Below are 20,281 nucleotides of genomic sequence, written 5' to 3'. Positions count from 1 at the left end.
CAGGTGTAGTCTTTTCACATTGACATTTGTCAACAATCTATCTATATATTTTGATGAAATGCTAAACTCTTAACCGACCAACTTCCAATTGGAGATGGATTAGAGATCAGTGCGAATTCAATACGGCACATATACCATTTGTGGAGAAACCCCACTAGCTCCTACCGGCAATCTTTCAACCCAAACGAGAACAATCAAACCATATTCAACCTTCAAAGTAGAATTAAGTAACCATGGTTAAGCTTTTCCTTAGTTACTACATATGAAGAACTTAATTAAACACTATGAGGGAAAAAACAGACGGGATAAAAAGGAAAAAGAGCTAATCTAGTTAATAGTCACCACATATTTAATAGAAAAAGCATCCCCAAGTACAAAATTCAGATACTGGAAAGTAAACTGAGATACTTAACTAGGCTAGGAAATGGACTATCCAAATTTTTCATATTTAATGCTTGCTTATCATGCTATAGGAAGATGTACAATTCTTTGGTGACATCAACCATAGATTGCCCTTTACTTACAACAGCCTTATGTATTCCTGCACACATAAAAAATATAGATATATCAGTACAAAACTAAAATTAAGGATATTAAGACTCATGACAGTCTAGAAGTGCAAGCATATACACAACAATGGTTATTCCAGTTACACCTCTGTGTATGACATTTGTACTTTACTGGATTAATATTATGCCAAACCTACCATTAGTATGAATGGATTTGTTACACTACCATTTGTAAGGGTAATCTCAACCTTTTCCATACTGCAAATAATGATAATGATGATAATGATGGGACCATAAATTGAAGATATTGCAATTGCATAGTTCGGGTCTTACCATTCAACTACAGAGCCAATCTGAATCTATGAGCCCGTACCATAAACACGGATTATCTGTGCAATTCGGTCCTGGCAACATGGACACCAGTTAGCTTCAACATTCTTGTAGTGGTCCTCAGTGCAATTGGAACATAGAACTTGATGGGCACATGGCAGGAAAACAATAGAAGCTTCATTCTCCTGACAGAACAAGCATACTCGATCAGAGATTTTTTCTTCCTCACAGTACTCTAGTGCTTCATTTAAAGAAGGAAGCATCTCAAAAGGGTCCCTCTCAGGTCTTGTGTGCTCTAGTCCCGCTGTGTAGAAAGCATCTGGTAGATGATGCAGATTGCTGGAATCCAAAGACAATTGGAGACGAGATATTTCCTGCTCAAGTCGCTTCTTGTCGTCTTTATTACGCTGACAATTGATCTCCATCTTTCGGAGCAAGGCATCTCGCTTTCTATTTATATTGACCTTTGCTTCGTCCTTTAATCTCAGTTCTTTCTGCACCTGGGCTATGGCAAGCTCTTTCGCTTTCACTTCCTGCCTCCACATCTCCTGTAATCAAAACTAATTTATGAACTTTTCCCCTTAAATTTAATAATATATTTGGGTGTTATCAAATTCATAGACAAGTTTAGATAAGTATTTAAGAAAACCAAAGTAAACACTGATATATAAACCAATATAAAAATTACTAAAACAACAGATAATTACAGTCAAACTTGTCAATATAAAAGGCCTTACCTACATTAAGGTTGACCGAATTCTACAGGACACGTGTAATGAGTAGAAATTCCAAATTCACAAGTTAGAGTTGCAGCAATCAGGTGTGTTGCTTACCATATTAGTGTAGATAAATTAATCATAAACTAATAATTGTTATCTGTAAAATAATAATGCCTACACAATTATGTCTCCTTTACCATATCATAGAATACATATGTCCTGTTTACTCTTCTTGTCCTGTATCTGTGACTGTGCTACACAGTGTACAAATTAAAAGGGGTGGCCACAGAAATCATGCATTATGCTACAGCTTATAAAGACTTAATGCCCTTCCTCTCAAGCAGATAAAATTCAGAAAAGGCAGATGCCACTTTGAGATAAACGGTGCACAGATTCTTTTCTTACTGAGCCTCTACCACACCCGCTAGGCCAAGACCCACGAGTCAGCATATAACCCACTGGCTACGTCATTGCAATCCGTTCTAAACATCATTGTATTCTTCAAAAGCTCCTTGCCTTTTGAGTCTAGCATTAATGTGCACTGCTGTAATGCCGCGTCTTATAGCATGCACACCGAGAGGGGGGACATGTGGTTGCTAGCAACAGAGACAAAAACTCGACATTTGCATGATAAAGATATCCATCGAAATTTTCGCGTAGCTAGATTAAACTGGTGCCATGTGTTAACTATTTAACAAGTATGTCGAAAATTATTATTGGTTCATGTAAACTTTTTTAAGAGCTTATGGAAAGTGTGAATTTTCCATAGACAGGATGCATTTTGGCTATCCAGAGCTTTCACCAAAATTTAACATTTATTAACTCAACCCCATGATTCCAAGCGAACCAAAAAAAAAAAAAAAAAATCAATGCATCAACATATACAAGCTTTAGAATAAAAATACTATTAAAAAAGAAAAAGAAAAAAGAAACAGGGATGTTTAATCAATACACTTTTTTAATACCATTTACAAAGAAAGAATTCAATATAAGAACGAAATTCATTGAAGCATGGAGAGAAAAATATAAAAGAAATTATTAAATAATAATAATAATAGTAGTAGTAGTAATAATGATCTTCAGTCAAATAGCTTATCCATCCCAAAACATAGAACTTCAGGAATAATGAAGAGCAATAGATATGATGAAATATGCAGAGAATTTAATACAATAAAAGTTATCATTTTTTTTCCAAAATATATAAAAACATGTTGAAATATAAATCTACCTAACATAGAATGTCACAAGCAATTGTTGTTCCTACTTGTTTGACCAAAAGATGCCTTCCAATTTAAACGCAAAATTCTTATCCATATATGTTTTCAAATATTAACCATTGCAACCATGGAATTTATTATCATCCAAATATGCATGCATCAGCAATAAATATTACAATCGTATGAGGTGAGACAACAGAAAGTACTAATTATGCAATCACCACATGCTGAGTACATCTTTTGCTTCAACAAAATGTATCCTTGCCTAGGAAACACGGACACGGGTATGACACAGTGAGGCGAGCATTTTTTGATAAATTTTAACAAAAAATGGTTGGTCCGACAAGGATACGACACGGGTATGGTAAGAAACTATAGAATATATGGAATAACATAGAAAGATTTTGTTATAATGAAAGGAGGAGAAGAGAGCTATTAATGAAGGGCTCATCTTTATGATTTTGATCATTTAGATTGATTTCATTGAATTTACAGGTTTTAACTAATAATTTAAAACCCTTCTTCAAATTTGTCATTGATCAATGTTATCAGAAACTTGTATATATTTTACAGCATCAGAATTCAATAAATTCAGATAATTGTGGACTATTCAGGAAATTTTCTTAAATCTGCCCATGGGTATATCCAATTTGTGCAATTGAAGCAGTAGTTTTAAGTAGTTGTCAACGTGTACTGGACCCTTTTCTTGTGCTTTTTATCAGTAGTAGCCTCGGGAAGCTGCATTTCAACTTATCAGTAGAGAATAAAGCAAGTACTAAAAGATGACAATTTTACTTTCATATATAACTCCTGATGTGGAAGCCCCTAAAAAGGACATCTTTTCTTACATTTTCCACATCTAGATTATGGAAGATTATGAATTTATACATAACATCAAGATTATAGACCGTTAGACATGTTTAATGCATTATAATTTAAGATCCATAGTGTGCTCAATATCATTCAAATTTCCAGCCTTGTCTTAAATAAATTGATGCTAGACAGAACCAAACTAATGGATCAATATTTTTTCTTTCCGAAAATTTTAAGTATTATGAAATTTTCTACAATTTTAAATTTATGCAGAACTAGTTTTGATTATTGGACCTAATCTTCAAAATTTTCCCCCAAATTCCATACAGATTTAAGGCTTCCGTTACAAACATACTACTTGTAATGGATTGCAATAGCACCAGTGCATTATGCATCCTTGGAGTTGATCAGCAGCATGGGTCAGAAAACAATTTTTTTTTATTTAGCTACATTATGATTTGATAATATAAAGGTCTATTTTAAAAACAACTAGTAATGGATGGATTGAAATATTTTGCAATGCATAATTTGATTTGGTAACAAATCTCCTAATAAGAATTACTAAACTTAAAAAGAACTATTCTTATTTTATTATTTTGTTTCAAGATTTTTTCCATAACTGTATATAGATGATTAGAAGTACTAGAAAGATGTGTAGGGGGGTGGTTCATCGGTATGGTTGACTGATTTTTGGGTGAGATTTTCCACCACGCCAACACGGTTTGTTTTCCAAAAGTGGAAACCAATGCCACACCATGGAGATTGGAAAGCAAGCTTCTGATGGTAGTTTTCTATCAATGAGGTTGGTTGCCACCAGTGGGAAAAGAATTCACAAAATCAAAGGGAGGAAAGGGAGTTACTCACTAGCCACTGTAAGAGAAGGAGTCCTTGGCAAAGGAGCCCAAACAAAGGGGTGTTCAATGATCGAAGGTTAGAGGTTAGAGGTTAGAGATCAGAGTGTTATCGCGATTGCTCTTGAAATTCCTCCCCTTCAAATCGGAGGTGGTGTCTGAGATGTGAGGGTCAGGGATGGCAAAGATGATGAGGGACACAATGGAGGCAATGAGAATGATGTGAAAGAGCAGAAAGGGAGATTTAAAAGAGCAAAGGGAAATTTGAGAGGAGAACAGCTAGATCAGTAAGAAGAATTTGGGGAAATGGGAGGTGATCAATGCCCTTTCACTTGGTTTTTAAACCTGCCCACCGAGGACCGCACTGACCTCATTGATTTTTTTTTTTTGGGTTAATTTAATTTAATAGTTACAATAATGGAGGAGGGGAAATTTGAACCCTGGTTATCCTAGTAAAGGAGAGCAGGCTATACCACTAAGCTATAAGGCTTTTGACTAATTTCATCTGTTTTTTAGATTTTGGTACCGACCACTGCACCAATCTCGACAGAAGCTGCCATTGCCTTTTTTTGGATCAACGAGGTTGGCTATTGTAGGTGCCGGTTCAGTGGTTGAGCACTCTTATGTGTGTGTGTAGTATGATATTACTTGATTTAATCCATGATGTAAATCATTACCACCTAATTTATCTTATATCCTTACAAATTTACAAAGAAATAATAGAATAACCAGATCAGCTTTCCTTAAAAAACATTAAAATATGCATGGATTCAAAGCCAAGTCCTTGGTTTATAAAGTCTATACAAAATACTCATGATTTTTTTATTCAGAATGGTGAATGGTAAGATAGCTAGGCCAAAAAGACAAGATGGTAATTGCCTGCATGAGTCACCAACAGCTGGGGCATGATATAGATGTGATACAACTACTACTGCAACAATACATATATACGAATAATAATGTCTTCCTAATAAATTTATGAAGTGTGTAGCTTGCTCCAAGTCCATTAGAAACTTGAAATCACAAGGAGCATCCATGTTAAACAAACAGAAAATACATTGCCTTGGTGCTAGGGTACAAATTTTTTGCAAAGGAGCTTCTCAAGAAGATGAAGAAAGCTTGGTGGAGAAAATCCGTTTATGTAGGATAAACAACACAGACTTTCCTTGAACAGAGAGACCACATTTCCAATCAATCCACTTTTTGCTATCTATGATAAGACGAATTCAGATTTTTGAATTCATTAGTTGTAGAGTGGATTCATACTGCCCTTTACTTAAAGGCAGGAAAAGATTGACCCTGCATCAACTATTAGAGAAAAGTCTCCTGACTTTCCTTGAGTACTTTAGAGTTTCCTAAGGGGTCTCCTAGTAATCCTTAGTGCTTTTTTTCCATTTTATATGCTTTCTAGCCTCCAAGGAATTCAAATTTTCATCAATAAAAATTTCAGAATTTTTCTCCTTTCTTCTGGTGGATTCTAAAATTCTCCTTGTGAATTTAAGGGTTGTCATCTTGAGTGTCACTGTTGTTTATCATTTGGTTTATTTGGAAAGAATTTTATAGAGATTTTGAACTGGTGTACTTTGTGATGCGGGAAACGCAAGAAGATTATTATTTAGTATTATTTATGTTTGCAAGCCAATTGTATTTTTATGTTTTAAGTCCTATTAGTTTATTGGGCTTTTAGTATTTTGATTTAGAAGTAAGGTTATTTTTGTAATAAGGCAATTAGGGTTTCCTAGCCAATTAGAACTAAGATTTAGCAATCCTTTATAAGTAACCTATTGTATTCCTTGAGAGATAGTTGATATTTTGATGAATGAAAAAATTGCCGTTTAGTCTTTCTTTGGTCTGGTACTGACTCTAGATCTACCCTAGGTGTTGACTCCTAGTGGTTTCCCCCCTTGGTGCTAACTTCAAGCAAGGCCTAAATGTTGACTCCTAGGTCATATTTCTTTATTTTATTGTTGTTTTAGTTTTGTTCTAGTTGTCCTGCGTCACTTTGATTTGTCTTTCCAAGTTCTAAGTAGTTTAAAGCCTTTGATGTTGGACAAATTGAAGAATTTGCCTATGTGAGGTTGTAATGGGTTTAGGTTTAAGAAGATTTGTGGATTTTGGGGTTTAGAAATTTTTACAGAAGAAGAGTTAGGATTCAAGAGAGAGAAGATTGGATTTACGGTTGAAAAGAGAAGAAAAAAATAGAAAAAGAATTTTTTTTATAATATGTGAACAGGTGCTGTAATGAATCCAACACAATTATAGTTGTCATTTCAGTATCAAGCCCGAGTAAAACAAATAATAATAATAATAATAACAATAATAATAATAATAATAATAATAATAATAATAATAAAAACTCTACTTATATGAAATATTTATGAATACAGCAGCCATTATGAAATGTCATGTCCTGGTAATTGGTAACTAAATTTTCAATTTTTCATTACTACAGAACTATCACAAAAGAAGAGAATGAAAGCTTCCAGAGCAGTGAACTGCATCCACTGTGCTTCTGCATAATGTCCTCTATTTTTTCCAGCCCAAGTCGACAATATGTCCCTCATACCTACTTTCGAGTATTTTGCTGATGCCTAAAATGGTTTAAGGTGTTGTTTTCCTTTCCAAATGCTGTCACATTGAATAACTCACATTAATAATTCAGGATCCACTAACTCTATTATTCTATTTTAAATTTAAATTACAGATCACACTGGACCATGGATCCCATATGCTGCCAGTTGCCACGAGCCATTAATCTAGAACATATTGAGGAGTCTTTGTTTCATGTGTTTTTCACATCCTGATCATATAATCAAGCTCAGTTCAAGAATGAATGCTCAATGAGATAATTGTTGCCCTTCACTCAAATTTCCATTATAACCCTCATTCTGTCCAAAACTAACTCAAACATGTGCAGAAAGACATGACAGATAAACTTGCATAATAGGAAAAGTAATTTTTTTTTTTTTAAAGGGGAAGGGTGGAATTGGAGGTTAACATTGTTAACCTTAACATTGAATATTTATGACCTTTTGCATAGGAAAATTGAAAATTTATAGTTAGGGTCTAATTTACAGCAGAAGCAAGTAACTCACCTCAATTTCCTCTTGGGCCTTCTTGAGGTTGTCCAACTTTTGATGCAGTTGGAAGGACTGATTTTTCTCTTCTTCGATCTCCTCCAGATATTTTTTATTCTGTTTCTCCAAGGCCTGAATCTTCTTGAGGCACTTCTTTTCCCTCCTCACAACTTCCACACTCATTTTATCCGACTCTGATGCTCTCAACTTGAAAGCTTCCACCTCTGCTCTAAATTCTGCATTTTTAACTTCCAGTTTTTGGGCAGCTGCTTTAGCAAGGTCAGAACGACATCCTGTCATCTTTAAAGCATCCTCCAGTTCCCTAAGCCTCTTCATGGTCTCTTCCCCAAGTTCCACTTTGCCGTTCTTCAGCTTCAGTTTTTCTTCCCTTTCCCGTCTCAATCTCCCAAGCTCTGACATATCATGGCTGAGCTTTTTAGCAGCTTGAATTACTTTCTCCTGAGCCCATCCCTCGCGTTCCTTTACCTGTTGCTTGATCTCTTTAATATTACTGAGTAAACTTGAGAGGATTTTGTTCTTAGGATTGCGGGGATCACAAACTTTATTCTCATGAATATTGAATTTACCATTGTCTCCCAAAACTAAGTTAGCCATACAAGAGTCCTCCCATTCAAATGAATTAGTTGAATTTTTTCTTGACAAGGAGTTTTTTGAAGCCTGACATTGTTCTGGAGACATCTTAAAACCAGCACGGCAAGCAGCTGCGAAATTTCCAATGCTCATTTTCAAATCAGCTTTTAAAGATGGTGTGTTCTTAAAATTATTCACAATGCTACATTTTTTGTCAAATAAAACATCAAGTTCCCCAGAAGAGTCATTTTTGCTAAAATCAAGTGCCTGACCATCACTAGAAAGCTTATTTCCTTCAAATTTACAAAGCCCAGAAGATTCAAGAACTGAACTGTTATTATCAGCCCTCTGACTCTCATCTTCATTCATCTCAAACGGCACTGCTATGGAATTTGCAACACCCAAATTAAAATTTCCCTTCAGGAGGCACCACATGGCATCTCCTTTGATCAAGTTCTGCCGCGTTTTGATAATCAAGTAAATCATTACTGCAAGTGTGTTTTTAACCAACGACTCCATATCCTCAAAAACTTGTTGGCCTTCTACATAATTTCCACTATCAACAACAAAGCCAGTTTTAAGATAACTAAGTGAATTTTGCACAATGTTTGTCAAAATATCACCGCTACCAAACACATGGCCATTCGTCAAGATTGCTTTCAGCACATGATCAGGCTGATAACCATATGATATTAACATTGTATAGGCTTCATTGTAAATTGCTTCAAGTTTCTTTAAAAGCAACACTTGTAACCGCTCCTCACTGTAGAAGTCCATATTTTTGACATCAGAATCCGGACTTGTACGCGGGAAAAGAGTTACATTACTGGTATCATTATCCTTGCCTGGATTAGCGCATGATACTAGACCCGCTTCAGGATTTGGGTCAAATTTTCTTGGAGCAGAACGATATAGTGCTTTAACCAATACACTAAGTTTATCAGCGTTGATTGGACCCAATTCAAGATTGGACACCACTGTTCTTATTGGGTTGTTGTATTTCTCTGCTTGGGGTTTTTGCTTGCTTTTCTCATGTTCTTCTGAGTCACCCATTTGTGTACACTGAAATGCACAGAACACAGACAAAACATGAAAATCAAGAACCCCCACCCTGAAACCATCAATTGGTCACAGAGAAACAACACCTCTGAGATTCTAAAAGCTTTTTGGTTCAGGTTTCCATAATTCACAAATGATATGAGAATCCCAACCAAACAACCAAAGAAATAAGATGGAACAAAAATCATAACAATCTGACAATTGAGCTTTTCCCAGTAACCAAACAGAGAAGAAAAAAGAACCCCATTTGCAGAAAGTGTAATCTACCAAAGATAAAAGGGTCTCAGAAACCAGAATCAAAATCACTCAAAAACTGAACAAGACAAGATTTTTTTTTTTTTTTTCTTCTTTAAAATTTCTTCTTTCTTGTTACCTACAAATAAAATGTAAAGCTAAAGACTTTCTCAACCTTTACACATTTTTTCTTCTTCTAAGTTCTAACAAAACAATGTCTCATAGCAAAATCTAGGAAAAAAGAACATATTAAACACTTTAAGCTGGTTTTTCTTATAGTTCACTACCCTGCATTTTTTTCTCAGCAACCAAACAGCATAGTAATAAAGAAAATCAACAAATATCCACATAAAAGAAAAGATTCATGGTTGCTTAGACACTAACCTTTTGCTTCATAGAGAGAGAGAGAGAGAGAGAGTATCAGAGAGTGAGAGCTCAAAGAGTGAAACTGTGCCACTGAGAGACGCACCTTTGTTAACAAAGTTCGAATTTTTGTGTGAAAAAAACACACAAAATAAATGGAGGGTTTTTCTACTCTACATTTTTATTCAAATATTCTAGTTACAATTGTTTACTTTCAACCAATCAAAATTTGCCACGTCATTAATGTTGACTTTTGTGTTGATGTTAGACATTGGTATTGTATTTGTAGTCATAGGAGAACAAGACCAGCCTTGACTTTATATTTCAGGCAGTGACGGATGACATGGCACGTCTACTGGGGCTCCCAGACAGACGAATCAGATGATACCAATTCAGCACCAGACAGAGAAAATGTTTGTCATCTTAACAGGTGGCGTATATCTATTGAACTGTCATGTAATTTTGAGGTGAGATATGTTACTTGATTGCTTATTTTTGGCTTGCATGCATGGTTGACACGTTGCAGGCCGGTAACTCTGGATCATCAGCAAGTGGGACCCAATAAACCAACCGTTTTGCTTTTCTTTTCCTAAATTGGATAAGCTATTCTTTACCACATATTTCAATTTGGTCCTTAATCTTTTAATTGTATCAATTTAATCCATAACATTTCAATGTCATATCAATTTAGCCTCTGTTGTTATATCTTGGATGAAAATTGATAACATGTTAAAAGACCAAAATAAAATTTTATTGTATTGTCACATCAATAAAAGCTAATTTTTTATTTTGATCATTAGATGCGTCATCAATTTTCATCTAAAAATTAACAGTAAGGACTAAATTAATACGGTACTAAAATTTTAAAAACTAAATTGACACAATTAAAATCTTAGGGACCAAATTAAAATATAATATATAAAATAAAGACCTTATACGTAGTTTACACTTCTAAATTCTAATTACCTTGCCATATCAAGCCATGTGAGCTTATTGTGGGCTCTTTGCATAAGGCCCATATATATTTCTGGACTAGGGACCCACTTTACTAGTGCTTTCTTGTTTCCTTCCATGGACCTTGAAATTCGACTCAACAACCCTTTTTGAAAAAGCGAACAACCCACCTCAATGGGTTTTCTTGATTTTCCAAAGTGTGTTTAGCTTTTGCTTATTTTAGATAACTTATTTATATAGTATTTATATTAAATGTGTGACACAACACTAAAAATTAGTTTATTTTCAAAATGTTAAAAATTATATTATTTGTAAAAAAATTAAGACAAAAAAGTTTTAAGCAAAAGTCGAATGCACTTATGAGACTATCATATTTTACGATGGCTATAAATAACAAAATAAGTTAGCTTTATTTATTTATGAGTAAATTACGTATTTGGTCTCTATCTTATACATTATATTTCAATTTGATCCCTAACCTTTCAATTGTGTCAATTTGGTCCCTAATTTTTCAGTACTGTGTAAATTTAGTCCATGTCTTTATCTTTTGGATGATAATTGATGACGTTTCTAATGGCCAAAATAAAAATTTAGCTTCCATTGATGTGACAATAAACTAAAATTTTATTTTGGTTTTTTGCAATGTCAGCAATTTTCATTCTAGATATAACGACAGTGACTAAATTGACACAACACTAAAAGGTTAAGGACCTAATTAACACAACTGAAAAGTTAGGGACTAAATTAAAATATGGTGTAAAAGATAGGGACCAAATATGTATTTTACCCTTTATTTATTTATAAAATGAACTACTTTATATTCTTAAGTAAAACCAATTTTGTCTCCCTTTTTTTACCAAATAAGTTACTAGAAAATTAGGGATCCCAAAACACTATTACAACATATTTGACACAGTTAAGGTCCGAAGTTGTTAATGATAGGTAATAAAGTAGAGTCCGTAATGGACATTCATATAAGAACTAATAAGAACTTATCAAACTCAACAATTGTAAACAATATTGTGTGTGTGGTAATAGTGTTTGTCTCTCTCTCTTGTTCCTTTTGTTATCCTTAAATAAGACAAAGAAAGCAACTAGTTTACTTTTCTTTTCTTTTTTGATAATCAAGCAACTAGTTTACTTGATAGTATGAATCCAAAGGGATCCTATACAGCATGACGTAGACTTGAGAAATTTCCTTTAGGGTGTCATGGTGAAGTCAGTAGCTAAATATAGTTGATTATCTCAACTACGTGACTTTCCTGTCATTTTGCTTTCGTTGACTCTACAAAAAAAAAAAAAAAAAAAAAAAAAAAAAAAAAAAAAAAAAAAAAAAAAAAAAGTGATTGCACTTTGCCTTTTCGGTAGTGGTACGCCATTTCACATGTACATTAAATACTCACACAAGAGTCACATCAACAAACGGTGTTGATAGCCTTTTAGGGTTTGACCAATTAATTTTCTGATTTCTCTCACATTGCCAAGTTGTAGTTCTGCTCTGTCTGCCATTTTTTCGCGTTTGTAATTTTAGCTTGGATTTTTTTTGGTAACCATAACTGCAACTATATAACTCTAAAAACCAACTACATAGCCTGCCTACCCAACTGCACAACTTAGTCTTACCTACAAGGAAGAAACAGCTATATTTGATTACTGAAAAAATGGTGAGAACAAACAAAACTATATAACCTATTGACCTAATCACTATACATAAAATATAAAGAAGATACCCATTGTATAAAGAAGATACCAATAGTGTTCTATTTAAACAACCTTTGCTAAAAGACAACACAGTTTAGATTAACTCAAAGTAAAGACCTAATAGATTAGGTAAGTTTTCCAAATAACCCTATAAGAACATGTACGTAACTGAGTATAATATTACTCCAAAATTTTAGAATTAATTCATAAAATTTATTTTAAATAGGGGCTGGATTGGAGTTTACCACTGAGATTACATATTTAAATTTAGTGTTTTTTTTTAAGAGTTCATCTTCTTGTTAAACAAATTTGAAGTTGTTAACAAGATACTTGATTAACTTATTATTTTTTTGTCCTTAGAAAAAAGTTATCCTTTTTCTATTTATAGTAAACAACATGACTAAAATTGGTTATCTCATCACAAATCTATGATAATAATTAATGAATAAATCATATTTCAAATTATATTATTTGAGTTAGTTAAAAAGAATAATTTCTAATTACGAATTTATAAAAATTAGGTTCACCAACCTTATTTTGTTAAAAAGTATACATAATTTTACGACCACATAAACTATTAGGTTATTGATAAATTACAAATAATAATTTGATATATATTTTATGGAATTATTAACAAGCTTACACAATCCAATATCAAGCTTATATAAGTATTTTTAATACATTAATACATATAAATATATATAATATTACATATAGTCAAATTGAGCCTTACTCGCGTGGTGATATTTTTAATAGAAGTATTTGTCTCTTGCACATACTAAACTTTGAATCATTTGTAACTTTGAGGACTTAGTCTCATTGTTTGATTCATATTCTTTATATTGTTATTGCGTATGTCAAATTTTATATCAATTGAAGGAGAAATAAGATACACATTTTTTTTTTTTTGGTATGCACCATTCATATATCTACCTAATATTAAACATTAACATATGATATTGCCTTCTTTAATATGTAACAAGTTCAATTAGACCTGATGTAACATTTGTCAATGTTACACTGCTCAATAGCTTTCTATTAAATATGTTTTTTCTTACAAGAGATAATTTGAACTCAACCCTTTGTACATGTGTGTTGGTGAGTGTGTGTGTGTGTGTAGGGATGACAATTTTTGCCCTGTCTTGCTTGACCCGCCCCTCTCTACTTCACCCCACGCAGGTTTTTTCCACCCTGCAGAGGTGTTAGGGGTAGGGATGGGGTGAGATTTTAGCCCCACACCATGAGGCGGGGTAGGGATGGGTTTAGACTTTTTAAACCAACCCAGCCCTGTCCCATGTTGATAAGGGTTATAATTGTAAATTTTTCATACCCTAAACTCCTACTATTTAAATAAACATATCAATATTAGCTTATTTTATTCTATCCAACGTGGCTCTTTGTCTCTCTTTTCTATCTAATAAGGTTGGAAATAAGATACCAATTTTGGACTCTTGTGCATCGCTAACCTTTGATTTTTTAATGTTTTCTTTTGTCTTTATTAGAAACAAATTTGTATACTATTGAATCATGATGGAAGAAAGTGGAAATTATTTTTGAAGAACTAAGCAATTTTTATTTTGTTATGTATAGGAGTTTAGATTATTTTGTTATGTGTTATACTATAAGATTTTTCTTTTTGTTGTGATATTGTCTTGTTAAACACTTATATAATATTATTCAGTTTTTGCTAAAAATTATATTGATTTTATGAGATAAATTTAGTTGTAATTTCAAGTATATTTTTATTAATGAAATAGATTTTATTAAAAAATTGTAGTAGTTGTGGGACAAATTAACAAGAAGTAGAATTTTATAGTGTGGGGCGGGTTTTTGTTTGGGGCGGGGGGCCTTAAGGGGCAAGCTGGGGATGGGGTAAGAAAATTTTTCTCGTCATGTGGGCGGGGTGGGAATAAAGCAAGACAAAACCATACAAGATAGGAAAAAAGACCCCATCCTTTGACTCCGTCAGGGCTTGCCCCATTGCCATCCCTATTTTTGTGTATGTGCCTGAGAGAGAGCTAGAGAGAGACCCAAATTGTCTGAATTTGATCGAATTGAATTGTATGAGTATATGTTATGCAAATTAACGTATGTACCTTTAATGTTTATTAGGTGAATCTTGGAAATGTATATTGTGGGTCCGAGAGTTCTGCAGTCCGGCCCAAACTCTATCTGGGCCCAGGGCCCGTGCCGAGGAGGTACCTTGCCGAAGACAAATGCTCAGTGGCCGAGGTAGCAAGGGGAACGGCTGAGAACTTACCCTGTCCTCAGCATTCCATAGCTTCAACAGGAAGACCAACACCTTGGTGTAGGCAATCCCCAAACAGCCCCCTCAAAGGGATGTGAACGGAATGAGGCCCATAGGGAAGCAGGGTGTGAACTCGGACCAGGGAAAGTGCGGCCGACCCCCTTCAGTAAATGCACCTGCCAATACCCAGAGCTGGTTAATGAGAAAAGACGTTTGGGCGGTGCGAACGTCGGTCCATGCAACTAATAGAAAGTTAGACAGGACAGCTGATGGGATGGATACAGAAATAAGCTCCTGCCTGACCTACAAGTGGAGGGTCAGGATCAGCCAAGACGGACTATATAATAAAAAGGAAGGTGCGCCAAGAGGGGGGGTTGGGAAAAATGGCCAGAAACCTGAGCCTCCCAGCCCACCTCCAGGAGAAAGACTCCAGGGGTGTAGGAAAACTTAAACTGGTGCGAACACCGTGAAAAACCCACCGCCTATCAACCAAGGCCTAGCCTTCCAAACCCACGCTCTACAAATGATATTGTTAGGGCCGTTTTACGTGCGAACCCGACACTGTTACGGTCCGCCACGAATCGTGACCCTACAATTGGCGCCGTCTGTGGGAAGGGCTTGTGTGTTGGTATAGGAAGTGGGTCGATAGAGTTTCTCCGATATGTCTAGCCGTTGGTTACAGAGTTCTAAGTATAAAGTTCTGTTAGGAACTACGTTTCTTGATTAGGGGCTTGGTTGAGGAGCCAACTCCCTTAAAGCCAAGGTCCCCTGTAAAGAGTAAACTAGGTACCTTGCAACGTTAACCGTATGGATAAACTCTAGGGGCTTGGCTGAGGAGCTAACTCCCCTAAAGCCAAGATCCCGCACAAGGAGAAAACTAGGTTTTGGACAGAACCAAGGCATTGCATGGTCCTCGGACCCAAGCCTCAGGGGAAACCAACTACCTGGATGTAATGAAAACTAGGTTTTGGACAGAACCAAGGCATTGCATGGTCCTCGGACCCAAGCCTCAGGGGAAACCAACTACCCGGATGTAATGAAAACTAGGTTTTGGACAGAACCAAGGCATTGCATGGTCCTCGGACCCAAGCCTCAGGGGAAACCAACTACCTGGATGTGGAAAACTAGGTTTTGGACAGAACCAAGGCATTGCATGGTCCTCGGACCCAAGCCTCAGGGGAAACCAACTACCTGGATGTAATGAAAACTAGGTTTTGGACAGAACCAAGGCATATTGCCATCCTCGGACCCAAGCCTCAGGGGAAACCAACTACCCGGATGTAATGAAAACTAGGTTTTGGACAGAACCAAGGCATTGCAACCCAAGCCTCAGGGGAAACCAACTACCCGGATGTAATGAAAACTAGGTTTTGGACAGAACCAAGGCATTGCATGGTCCTCGGACCCAAGCCTCAGGGGAAACCAACTACCTGGATGTAAAAAACTAGGTTTTGGACAGAACCAAGGCATTGCATGGTCCTCGGACCCAAGCCTCAGGGGAAACCAACTACCTGGATGTAATGAAAACTAGGTTTTGGACAGAACCAAGGCATTGCATGGTCCTCGGACCCAAGCCTCAGGGGAAACCAACTACCCGGATGTAATGAAAACTAGGTTTTGGACAGAACCAAGGCATTGCATGGTCCTCGGACCCAAGCCTCAGGGGAAACCAACTACCCGGATGTAATGAAAACTAGGTTTTGGACAGAACCAAGGCATTGTATGGTCCTCGGACCCAAACCTCAGGGGAAACCAACTACCTGGATGTGGAAAACTAGGTTTTGGACAGAACCAAGGCATTGCATGGTCCTCGGACCCAAGCCTCAGGGGAAACCAACTACCTGGATGTGGAAAACTAGGTTTTGGACAGAAGGGGAAACCAACTACCTGGATGTGGAAAACTAGGTTTTGGACAGAACCAGGGCATTGCATGGTCCTCGGACTCAAGCCTCTGGGGAAACCAACTACCTGGATGTAATGAAAACTAGGTTTTGGACAGAACCAAGGCATTGCATGGTCCTCGGACTCAAGCCTATGGGGAAACCAACTATCTGGATGTGGGAAACTGAGTTTTGGATTAGGAAAACTAAACACTAAACGAGATTTAGCTACTCTGCGTGATGGCGAAAATGGTGCTTATATCTTCGCAAAAACAAAGGTTAGAAATGAATCTAAGGCCTCTGTGGGCACAAGCAAATGAGAATTTGGGGAACATAGTGTTAAATGTCTTGCATGCATAGTTATTTGTACATATTAAAATGAGTCAGCGCAGAGTTTATAAGCAAATAATGCGCATTAACAAGGGCATATAACAAATATATACATGTTCAAATACTTGAAAACTATTGATAAATTAGGAAGTTTGCGAAAGGAAAAGAGACAAATTAATTGTTCGAATAGAAACAAATACAAAAGCCCAACCAAGGCTTCTACTTTTCTGCTTGTTTGTCGGTTGCATTTTTGGAGGTGGGATTAGGGTCAGCTTCAATGCCTGGAATGACGGTTTCTTCTAAGGAAGACTGAATAGGGCCAACACTGGTACCCTGAGTGACCACAGCAAGGGGAATGGCCTGTGGCAACTGTGTAGGAGCGGCTAGTTCTTCTGTACTCGACACCTGAACGCCCACCTTGGGTTCAGTCATTTCTGTAGGTATCTCAGAATCCGCATGCTGCGATATTATCACCACATCTTGAAGTATTCCCTCTTTGGGCGCCTTGCTAGTAGAATCACTGGCTTGTAAGTTTCCCGATGGGGTGACCTCTTCCTCGGGTTGAGCATCCGTGGTCACAGAGCTAGTGGAAGTGGTGTCACGGATGGCCGCCGGGTAGAAAACGCTCTCTGCCTTCCACAAATCTGATGAAGCGTCCACTCCAGCTCGCTTCAATGCCTCTTCCCAGACTTGGGAGCAATAAAACCTGCATACTCCAGGAATCTGCGCCTTGAGGGTGGCTTGGGTTTCGGCTACTCCCATGTTATAACCATCATCCTCGGCCGTATTCTTGGCGGCCTCTGCCTCATTCCTGGCAAATTCGGCCTCCTGCTTTGCCCGCACGGCTTCATCCCGGGCATAGTCTGCCACTCCTTTTTCATGCAAGGCCACGGTCAGCTGCTTATTCAAATCCTCGATTAGGTCTCTGGCTATTCGCAGCTGGTCCTCGGCTTCAATTGCGCGCTTGGTTTGGTCCTTGGCCTGTTTCTGGGCACTATCAAGGCCCGCCGAGACGTTATCCCTCTCGCGAGTAGTCATTATTAAATCATCCTTGACTTTAGCGAGTTCCTTTTCAGAAGCTTCGAGTGTTTTAGAGGTTGTTATGCGTTTCTTACGTTCGTTCTCGGCTGCCTTACTCCTGTCATGCACCTCTTCCTCCATCCTATAGGTTGCCTGGAGAGCCTGTCAAGGAAGATGAACACATAGTGAGCGGTAAGCCGGTAACAAGGGATGATAAGGTGTTAGGTGGCCAGAAATCTTACCATGCACAAGTATCTCTTGGTGCTAAGAAAAACCTCCTGCATCCTCATTCTCTTCAGCTCGTCCATATCATTAGGGAGCAATATGGTTCTCCCTAATGCGTCCGCCACGTATTCACCCTCGCCGTCTCCGAGGGCCCTCAGGGAGGCCATTTCCAGTAATGGACCCCCGTGAAGCATTGGGGCAGGGAGCCAGGCGCTCGGTAGGGATTGGGAATCAACTCCTTTCCCCTTGCCTTGAGGGGTTTGAACTGCGAGTCCTTTGCCCTTGCTTTGGGGCCCGAGCTTCAGTTGTTTTGTGCGCGGAGCCTCATCCTTCTCCTTTGAAGGTTGGGATTTTCCCTCATCCGCGGTATCCTTGCCCTTGGGGCTCCTCTTTCTCTTAGAATCAGAACCTTCAGGTCTGGGGGACCGAGCTGGTTGGGAGGGGGTGGGAGGTTCGGGGCGGTTGGATTGTGGCTGGGATTTGGTGGATGATGACCGGGTTTGGATTGTAAGGGGTCGAGGCGGTGGAGGAAGAGCATCGGGTTGTGGTGACTCCTGGGTATCCTTCCCTGGTTGGGCCTCGAGGAGTTGGAGAAGGGGGGTTAAAGGTATTCTCTTGACTCCCATCTCGGCTTGCGAAGAGGTGCCTATTAACGACAATTCAGCCTCGGACAAGGCTGGGTCACTTAGGTCACCAGGAGGGTCCTCTGATTGGTAGACTAAATCAAAAACCCCGAACCCCTCCTCCGTCAGATCGGGTTCACTTTCGTCCTCGGCTGCTTGATGAGATGAAGATGGACCCACCAGGGGGATGTTCTTGGGGACAGCTGGCTCCTGAGAGATTAAAAATCCCTTCTCTACTACGGTAATTTTTGGGAGCCAAGGATGGCGGGCACTGATCACGTGCTTTGCGTCCCCAAACGACTTCTGAACTGGAGGGTACCCTAGTATTTTGTGAGCTGCACGGACTTGGCCATCACTGTCATTCACAAAAACTGCCGCTTGTAAAACGGTCTCCAAATCTGCCCGATTGACTAAATGAAAATGCCGTTTATAGGCGCGTTCATCTACAAAAACAACAAACATATACGCATAGTTAGCTATCGAAGGAAGTTAGTTTAGAATGGTTTAAAGGGTTATCCCTCTTCCATTCCTAATACCCCACCTGGTTCTCCTTCTACTACGGGGCATGGATCGCCATCATGCCACTCCCCTGAGACGATAAGAAAATCCTTGTTCAGTCCCTTGTTGGAATCAGGGAGGCACTGGATCAACCGAATCCTGTCATCCCTCGACCTCATGTAGTAGGTCTTTCCTTTCAATTTTTGGAGGTTATAGCACCAGTTTACATCATGGTGGGTCAGTCTTAAACCCATCTTCTCGTTTAAAGCGTCCACACAACCCAAAATTCTAAGAGCATTGCCGGCACACTGGGTAGGGGCTAAACGGAAATGCCTGAGGTAACCCCTTGTCACTGGTCCCATGGGGATTCTCATACCTCCCTCTACAAAGGCGAGGACGGGAATTACAACCGCGCCCGTCCCCCTCTTAATGTGCCATTCCCCCATCTTACAGTGTTCCAGCCTTACGTTGGGGGGAATCCTATAATCAACAATGAACTTATTCATCGCCTCTTCAGTATCAACCAACTTCCTCAATCTCAATTTAGCCGCCTTCGCCATTTACTAAAACAAACCTAACCCGCGACGGAAAAGAAAGGGAGCTAACGAGAAATAAATCCAGAAAAGAAAAAACGTGAGTTAAATAGAGGTAGGGAACTTACATAAAAAGAGAATTACGCTTCGGATGGGCTATATGTGCTTGAGATAGACTTGAATTTGGGCGGAAGTTCGGATGAACCCTGGATACACGCACTAAAACTCTTAAGTATAGAACTGGAGAGACGGATCCATCTCCAAAAAATCTTTTATACTTTCTAGGGTAAACAGCACCCCCTTTTTCCCGCCCAAAGAGGCCAGGAGATCACCACCGTTCGATTCCCATCACACCGTTGAACGTGGGAAGCACCAAGCCGCCCGTATTTAATGAGGCCACGTTTCGCCTTCCAACGGCTCTAGGAACGCGCCTTGGGCAGGTGAAAAACCTCGGGAATCGCTAGATGACAAGGATTGATGGGCATTGGCAGATCCATGATGTCATC

The 20,281-nt window shown here is 38.1% G+C and overlaps 1 protein-coding gene across 1 annotated transcript; it reads right to left on the bottom strand.

The window, feature by feature from the left end:
* Nucleotides 1–306: 306 nt before the first annotated feature.
* On the bottom strand, nucleotides 307–9,880 carry LOC115986949 (MND1-interacting protein 1-like). Its single transcript, XM_031110383.1, has 4 exons — nucleotides 9,785–9,880; nucleotides 7,535–9,169; nucleotides 843–1,387; nucleotides 307–541 (listed from the first exon to the last, which is right to left on the bottom strand). Exons 1-3 carry the CDS (start codon nucleotides 9,794–9,796, stop codon nucleotides 869–871), a joined length of 2,166 nt encoding a protein of 721 aa, XP_030966243.1. The 5' UTR covers nucleotides 9,797–9,880; the 3' UTR covers nucleotides 307–541; nucleotides 843–868.
* Between the last annotated feature and the right edge of the window lie 10,401 nt (nucleotides 9,881–20,281).

This window comes from Quercus lobata, chromosome 4 (genome assembly GCF_001633185.2).
Source record: "Quercus lobata isolate SW786 chromosome 4, ValleyOak3.0 Primary Assembly, whole genome shotgun sequence".
Lineage (NCBI taxonomy): Eukaryota > Viridiplantae > Streptophyta > Magnoliopsida > Fagales > Fagaceae > Quercus > Quercus lobata.
Note: the sequence above shows the minus strand (reverse complement) of the source record. Positions and strands in the feature narration are given on the sequence as shown.

Bases quoted from the DNA above. Each gene is read 5' to 3' on its own strand.
- LOC115986949 (XM_031110383.1), bottom strand. The intron at 1,388-7,534 runs GTGAGTTACTTG...TTTTGATTACAG, and splicing joins AGGCCCAAGAGGAAATTGAG to GAGATGTGGAGGCAGGAAGT.